Source organism: Alosa sapidissima, chromosome 22 (assembly GCF_018492685.1).
Source record: "Alosa sapidissima isolate fAloSap1 chromosome 22, fAloSap1.pri, whole genome shotgun sequence".
Taxonomy (NCBI): Eukaryota; Metazoa; Chordata; class Actinopteri; order Clupeiformes; family Clupeidae; genus Alosa; species Alosa sapidissima.
Genome location: NC_055978.1, coordinates 11,892,353 through 11,901,116, shown reverse-complemented (window position 1 = coordinate 11,901,116; position 8,764 = coordinate 11,892,353). Strand labels below are relative to the sequence as shown.

The 8,764-nt window shown below is 42.3% G+C and overlaps 1 protein-coding gene across 11 annotated transcripts in view; it reads right to left on the bottom strand.

The window, feature by feature from the left end:
* Nucleotides 1-8,764, bottom strand: part of LOC121696976 (filamin-C-like) — a 109,166-nt gene continuing 100,402 nt past the window's right edge. For all 11 annotated transcript variants that reach the window (XM_042078194.1, XM_042078199.1, XM_042078195.1 and 8 more), the window contains 6 exons: nucleotides 8,373-8,488; nucleotides 7,311-7,443; nucleotides 5,756-5,932; nucleotides 5,146-5,364; nucleotides 4,429-4,635; nucleotides 1-1,646 (listed from right to left, as the gene is read on the bottom strand). In XM_042078194.1, the coding sequence (XP_041934128.1) occupies nucleotides 1,459-1,646; nucleotides 4,429-4,635; nucleotides 5,146-5,364; nucleotides 5,756-5,932; nucleotides 7,311-7,443; nucleotides 8,373-8,488 (1,040 nt within the window). In that variant the 3' untranslated portion in view covers nucleotides 1-1,458. The remainder of the gene's footprint in view (nucleotides 1,647-4,428; nucleotides 4,636-5,145; nucleotides 5,365-5,755; nucleotides 5,933-7,310; nucleotides 7,444-8,372; nucleotides 8,489-8,764) is intronic.

Genomic DNA, 8,764 nt, shown 5'->3' with positions numbered 1-8,764 from the left:
TTTATTTGAGCTTTTTAATGGCAAGTTAGCAGTTCAACATGTATTATGTCTGCACAGCCTTACCAAATTGTAGGTTAATATATCAAACAATTAGACTCATATCCTGCCCATTCGTCATACATATAAAATCACTATAAAATGTCACTCCTGTATACGGTTTCATTGTATATATAATTTGCTTTTAAACATTCACAAAATAGAAGGCTTGCCACGCGGGCACAGACGTGTCCCAGGTCTAGCGGTACTGATCCACAGCTTGAGGAAGACGAGGGAGAGTTCTGTCCCCTGTGCTGCCCAGATGGGAACGGACTCTGGTTCTGATGTGGCCGTGAACCTGATCTGGGGCCCGATCAGTGACAGCCACCGTAATTTGGGCCAAATCCGGGCTCGATCAGGGCCGTATATGAAACGGATATCCCATATAAACGGCTATCCCGTATATGAAACAGATATCCCATGTATGAAACGGCTATCCCGTATATGAGACGGATATCCCATACTGTATATGAGACGGATATCCCGTATATGAACCGGAGAGCCATATCTAGGGGCCAGATGAAGACCAGATCAGAGCCGGACTGGAGGGGGACGAGAGAGTCGGTTTCCACCAGGCTGAATGTTAATGATTGTGTTCTTGTCCCATCAGAAAATAAAATAAAAATAAGACACTTTTCTGTCAGAAAAAAGACTAAATAAATAAAGGTTAGATCCTGCCTGCAACAGCCACAAGCCACACCCACACAGGCCCCGCCACGCCGTTGTCACGGAGACGGGACTCACTGTTGTTCTGTCACTCTTCATGATACATTCTCTAGCATCCAAAAAAAAGTAAACATACAAAAATATCACAATCTGAGACCAAGAGGAAGAACAGAGGGGGAGAGAGAGAGAGAGAGAGACGGGGGAGGGGGACAAAAAATGTGGGAGGTACAGATTTGGAATACTTCAATTCAAAGGGCCACTGTTTGCGACCTGCATTTGGCCTGATCCTTGCCAAATGCGGTCAAGATCCAGGCTAACTGTGATCAAGATCCAGGCTAACTGCGGTCAAGGTCCAGGCTAACTGTGATCAAGATCCAGACTAACTGTGGTCAAGATTCAGGCTAACTGTGGTCAAGATCCAGGCTAACTGTGGTCAAGATCCAGGCTAACTGTGGGTCAGCTCAGTTGTATGTGAAATGTTAACTCAGTTTAATAGAGTTGCCAACTGGCTCATTAAACTGGCTTTGTGTTTTCCTATTTTCTATGAATGGGTTAATACTCTCCCATATAAAAGAATATAAAAATATTCTCCCCTCTATTCAGGCTGTGATTTAGCCCTTGCATATCATAGTGTGTCTGACTTTAGACAGGTTTTGGTATGAAGAAAAAGGAGTTGGGATAGGGGGGTGGGGGGTGAGGGTTGGGATCATGGATCGGTCCATTACAAAGCAAAACGGGAGAGTCCAGGGGATTGTTTTAAGGCACGGTGACATGGAAGGGGCTGCCAGGCACCATCTCGTCCCCCCACTTGACAATGAGAATGTAGTCGCCCTTCTCCTTGACGGTGTAGGTGACGTTGTACATCCTGTTCCCCATGTGCTTGACGTAGACCTCCTCACAGGGCGTCTTGGGACCGTGCACCCCGACCATCAGCATGTTCGTTCCTGAGGAACACATAACACAGCCTGGGGGTTAGGTGTGTGTGTGTGCTAAGGATCTAGTGTGTGTGTGTGTGTGTGTGTGTGTGTGTGTGTGTATTGTAACGTGACTAATCTGAATAAAGGTTAGCCACATTTACAGCGAAATTATCACATAAATCATCACATAAACACAAACACGTTTTATACATTTTAAATCATATATTGTGATAGTTTAAATGAAACCAAAAATATTAATGTACACAACTTAAATAATCAATTATTTAAATGTTCACAGAATAATCCACTTAACAATCATTCCCCCCATACAATAAAGAGATGTATTTAAACAAAAAGAGAAAGTCTGAAGGAGTCTGATGGTAACCACTCTCTCCGATAGAGCTTCCGAGTCTGGTAATTAGTGCTCTCTTCCCGCAGGTTTGGCCAAGCAGCCTTTTATCATCAGATGACTGTGTGACGTTCACATCGCAATTATGTTAAACAAACTCGTTTGGATAAGCCTACTGAATACGTGATGAATATACAGGCTAAACATATTTGTGTTCTGTATCTGAATCTGTAGCAGTCCGCTGCAGTGACACATGAGTGTGTAGGGCTTGTGCATGACCAATTTCAAAACATCAATGCAGTATGTACCGGGACGGACTGGGACAAAAAAACGGCCCTGGCATATTTGGCCCAAGCGGCCCTCAAATCGGTTGGGCACACCTAATTAAATACAAAATCATTGCATTACCCTTAAATGTGCATATTTACAACTAAGTGTCGTGGAGCACTGAAAATGAACAAATGTAGGCCTCATTGGCTATTGTGGTGGAAAAAACTCACACCTACCCGTTCAATTCAAGACCAAATTAGCACTCTGGTAAACCTCGATCCAAAGAAACACGCTGAGACGAAAGTAGCCGTTGAACTGTCAATATTTTAATCACAATACAACAAAGTGACACAGCCTGACTAAGTCTAAGCCCATGCAACACTGAGCAGTAGAGTGAATGTATATTCTGCAGAATATTTGACCCAATTTAAATCTGTGCAAAATCTGAGGCTGGAGCAGCTGTGCTCCATCCTTTATCCTCACAAAGGGGTCTAAGGTCCTCCTATTTCCTATATGCAAACCAATAAGGGATATGACATCAGTGCACCTAACAAAGCGTTTTTGGGAAACTTTTCTATCCTCAGATAACCTTTTGTCCTCTTACTTTTCTTAATTTTCTTGTTATATACACGTGACACGCCAATAACTGTCTGCAACTGCCATATTCTTTAGCTGGCAGACTGCAATCATTAAAATAAAGAGCTGACTGACAGGCTGAGGTTAGTAAAAAGAGTTATGAAGAATAAATAACTGATGGACAGGCTAACGTTTCTCTGACCGCAAACACTTGCTGTGTTCAGATGGCCCTTCTCTACAGAGAGTACAATCTTGACCTTTTGTCCTCTGTGTAGCCTACACTATCACTCTGACTGATCAGAGGTAGCCATGAAGCACATGATCTCTATTCAAGTAGGCTATACAAGCAATTATGAAAGAAGAATTTATGCTTGAATTCAAAGTATCATTACAATTATTTATTCAATAGGCTACATTTAAACTATACAATGCTCAATTGAAACAGTTACCAAAATATTACTGAAGCCTATGTGAAAGCTAAATCCGCTTTTTACCACCTCAAAAACATTGCCAAACTTAATGTCAAAACATGATCTAGAAAAACGTATTCATGCATTCTCCAGCAGGATTGATTACTGCAATGGGCTTTTCACAGGCCTTCCTAAAAAGACTATCAAACAGCTTTAGATGATACAAAATGCAGCGACTAGGGTTCTCACAAAAACTAAAAGAATTGACCACATTACTCCAAGTCCCTGTATTGGCTTCCAGTAAGTCACAGAATTGACTTTAAAGCGCTTCTGCTTGTTTATAAATCACTAAATGGAACGGGACCAAATTACCTAGCAGAAATGCTTCAGCAGTACACACCTTCCAGACCTTTCAGGTCTCAGGAGAAATACTTGTTAGTAAAACCTACTGTTACAACTAAACATGGTGAAGCAGCGTTTAGTTGCTATGCAGTTCAGCTCTGGAACCAACTTTCAGATGAGATCAAAGTTGCCCCAACTGTAGCCAATTTCAAATCTAGACTTAAGACCAAACTTTTCTCAGATGCTTTCTGCTAACTGATCAAATGTTCATTGCTCAGTTCACAGAGCACTCTTTGGGTGAGTACTATTGTTCCTTGTAGTACTATTGCTGTCCTTAGTTGGGCAAAGGGGATTCTGTGATGTAGTTGTCCTGTCATTCTAACAGAATAGACAGATTGGGCATAGTCAGAGTGTAACAGCTCGTTCTTTACAGTTCAAGAGTTACAGCTTTACCGAGTTTCTCTGAAACTAAGTGTTAACTATTTGGGAAAGTCATCTGTTACTTTGAGACAGGTTTAAGGCAATAATATGTACCTACATACACACCATGGCCGTGGCCCACTGGTTAGCACTCTGGACTTGTAACCGGAGGGTTGCCGGTTCGAGCCCCGACCAGTGGGCCGTGGCTGAAGTGCCCTTGAGCAAGGCACCTAACCCCTCACTGCTCCCCGAGCGCCGCCGTTGTAGCAGGCAGCTCACTGCGCCGGGATTAGTGTGTGCTTCACCTCACTGTGTGTACACTGTGTGCGGTTTATGTTTCACTAATTCACCGATTGGGTTAAATGCAGAGACCAAATTTAACAAAAAAGTATATATACTTATACTACGCACAGACACACACACACACACAGACATATCCTACCTGCTTTGCTGCAGTCCACAGTGAAGGTGTTCTTCTGTCCGATGAAGGCCTTGGAGAGGCCGGCCCCTCTGGAGACCACCTTACTGGCGTCAGAGGAGAACTTGGGCAGGGAACTGAAGGCTCCGGACATGGCAGAGGACTTAGTAACCGTTTCCACGAGAACAGAGGAGGTCTCATGGAGACTGTGTCCTCCAGACAGGCGAGGACCTTCAGAAAGGAAGAGAGAGGGGGGGAAAGGGAGAGTGAGAGAGAGCAAGACAGAGAGAGGGATAGAGAGAAAACGAAGGAGAGAGACAGTGAAAGAAAATATTTGTTAGAATGTCTCTGTATCTAAATTCACTCTCATTCGATGCCATACCTGTGTCCTTGGCCTTGAGACAGGTATTAGACATTAATAAGTCACTTGTGACTTTAGGTTTGGGAGAGGTATAAAACAATATGTCACCTGTGACTTTGGCATTTGAGACAGGTATAACACAATACTAATTCACCTGTGACTTTGGCTTTGAGACAGGTATAACACAATCATAAATCACCTGTGACTTTGCCATTTGAGACAGGTATAACACAATCATAAATCACCTGTGACTTTAGCTTTGAGACGGGTATATTACAATCATAAATCACCTGTACAGGTATAATACAATCATAAATCACCTGCACAGGTTTAACACAATCATAAATCACCTGTACAGGTATAACACAATAGTAACTCACCTGTGACTTTGGCCTTGAAGGGGCTCCCCACGATATGCTGAGGTCCCCCGTACTTGATGGAGATGAGGTAGCTGCCAGGGGCCATGGGCGTGTAGATGACCTTGTAGCCCTCCGGGCACTCCTGACAGTCCATCTTCACCTTGGACGGCCCGTCGATGGTCACTGAGAGTGCGCCCGCGCCCGCGTTACACGTGTTCACTATGAACTCAGAGGGCACGCCTGGGGTGAGACGGAGAGGACAGAGAGGGGATTAGGTCAGTTGGGAGGTCATGGACATACACATTCGCAGACACACACACACACACACACACACACACACACACACAAACACACCTTGTTGTTTTGAAATAATGATTTGATATTGAATCAGATTCACCATTTTGAAAAGTTAGTGTGTGCAGAGAAAGTATTTTGTGTCTTGAAATGTATGCCTAGCATTTAATGAGCAAAATATGGTTTTGAGCAGCTGAGGTGTTTTATGTATAGGTAAACAGGTGTTAACAATCGTAAAAAACACTGTAACTAAGGAACATAGAACATAGAACAGAGTTCTATGTTCTAGATCATTTATGTGTGTGGAGGGGGGAAGAAAAGGGCAGGGTGCACAAACCTGTAGTTCCACCCTCCAGGCCCGGTCCGAATGCGGACACCATTCCTGGGTCTCCGGCCTGTCCTGGTTCCCCAACGCGGATCTTGAAGGGGCTGCCAGGAATGTGGTTCCCGTTGAAGCGGACGTCAATGGAGTGGACGCCGTTCTCTCGAGGGATGAAGCGGATCGCATGCTTGTCTGACAAACAAAATCAGGAAAAGACCGAGTGAATGCCTGTGTGTGTGTGTGTGTGTGTGTGTGTGTGTGTGTGTGTGCGCGCGCATTAGTTTGTTTAGGGTATGTGTGTGTGTGTGTGTATATATGTGCTCATTTGTTTACAGATATTATTATTATTATTATTATTATAACCTTTATTTATCTAGGTTAGTCTCATTGAGATATAAAATCTCTTTTTCAAGAGAGACCTGGCCAAGATAGCAGAACAAATAGTTACACATCACAATCACAAAACAAACACAAAAGAGGCAAAGACAACTCAAGTGCATTCCAGATTAAATAAAAGTGCCATTAATTAAAACATTTGCACTTGATGGACTCATGTTCTATGGTTTTAACAACACCTTTAAAATCATTTAAGGAAGTTAGACACTGTAGTGTGAGTGTTTTCTGTAGTTCATTCCAAGCAGAAGGTGCAGCAAACATGAAAGCCTTCTTGAACAACTCTGTCCGGCCTTGAGGTATATTCAATAAAATAGTGTTCTGAGACCTTAAGGCATAAGTACTCTGTGTAAAAGAAAGAAATTTAGATATGTAACATGGAAGCCTGCCTATAATGGCCTTATATATGAAGATATAGAGGTGAGTAAGTCGGCGATTTGACAGAGAGAGCAAATTCACTGTGGAGTAAAGTGTACAGTGATGAGTGAGGGGTCTGCAATTTGAAATTAACCTTAAAGCTCCATGATACACAGCATCCAACATCTGAAGACACTTTGATGGGGCATTCATGTACAACAGATCACCATAATCAATAATAGGAAGAAATGTGGCATCGACTAGCCTTTTTCTGGCAGAAAAAGTTAAACAAGATTTGTTCCTAAAGAAAAAACCTAGCTTCAATTTCAACTTTTTCACTAAGTTCTGTATATGAAGCTTAAAAGAAAGGTGGTCATCAATTAAAAATCCTAAGTATTTATAAGATGAAACTATCTTAATTGTTTTACCCTGATTTGTAAACAATATTCAGGTCTAACTCATTCTTCCTTGAGTTTGAAAAGACCATTACTTTGGTCTTCTCAGCATTAAGCACAAGCTTTAATTGATAAAGCTGTGCTTGCACTCTGTGAAAAGCAGAGCAGTTTACAAATGCTCAAATGCCTTCCTTATAGTAGCAGCACAACAATAAATAACAGTGTCGTCTGCATAAAAATGAAAAAATGCATGTTGTACATTCTCCCCCAGACAGTTTATATAAATAGAGAGAGTATCTGTGTGTGTGTGTGTGTTTGTTTGTTTAAGATGTGTGTGAACTCTATTAAGTGTGTGTTTATTTGTTTAGAAAGAGAGAGAGAGAGAGAGAGAGAGATAGAGAGAGTGTGTGTGTGTGTGTCCACACCATTGTCCAGCTCTGTGATGTAGCATTCCTCCACGGCTCCGGAGGGTGTGTGCACTTTAGCGTCGATCACGCCACACGCCCCGTTCAGCTGCACGGCGAAGGAGGCCTCCTGGTTGACCTTCAACCCCATCTCCTGGAGCAGACAGGAGGAGGAGCAGAGAGGCAGAGAGAGAAGATTCAGTTCAGTTCAGTTCAGAGCACTTTATTTATCCCCAAGGGGCAATTTAACCAGTCGTATACAGTAGTAGGAACTAAATATATATAGATGTTTAAAATGCTGTAGAACAATACATACAGCTCTGAAAAAAATTAATAGCCCACGTTACATTTTTCTGGTGTCATCCTATGGTTGCTGTGTGACATTCAAATGAGTTGACAGTCATATTCAAATTGGCAGTGGCCTCTTAATTTTGAAAATGACCGTCAACTCATTCAAAGTTATAAAGTGCCCCGTGCTTGTTATCACTAATACATACACCAGATACACACAGACAGCTTCAGTGAGAGCAGAGAGAGCTCCATGGGATAGGGCTCATCTAAGGTTCATCTCCCCATCATGGGAGAGGCCGAGGAGGAGAGTCTCGTCTTAGAGTGGCTAAGTTAAACCAAGCCCCTGTATGAGATCTCTGTTCCGAGCTCTCATATCTAAACGGGTCATCTCTCTCTCTCATACACACACACACACAAATCTATACCTCTCTGGCCTCTCAGTCACTCAGACAGACAGACAGACAGGATTAGTCCCAGGGGAGAGCCCCATTAAGGAGGACTACAGCTGGGCTTTGGCTGAAAGACACACACACACACACACACACACACAGTGACAGACACACGCACACACTCCTTTGTTTACACATATACACTCACACACACATACAGTATACACACACTCTTCTTTACTCACGCCAACACACACATACACAAAACTGCAGACACACATCACAATTTTAATCTATCTTTCACTAGTTTTTCCATTTCTGATTTCAGACATTTATGTGTGTGTGTGTGTGTGTGTGAGTGAATCTACGTTGGCAGCCAGCAAGTCTACAAGTCAACACTCACCTGCAGACTGGTGACCGTAAGGCGACGGGCATCATCGGACAGTGTTGCTACGGGAACGATGAAGGGACTATCGGGGATGTGTTCATCGTTGAACTTAATGGACACCTCGTAGTCACCTAAGCAATAAATGAAAAATAAATCAAAATAAACAAGTCTTTATTAAACATACAATTTATCATGTTTATTCACATTCTCTAATACAACGCATTTATTAGATCTGTTTCTCAATTTTAATGCTTTGCCACAAATCGTGAGGCATTTAACATTCAGTCATTATGACTTTAATCTAAGGTCAATCACACAGCTTTATGATGCTTGGTCCATGAATAAAAGTTTATAAAATTATGTATGTTCCTTGAATAAAAGTTTACGTAATTATATATAGTTCTTAA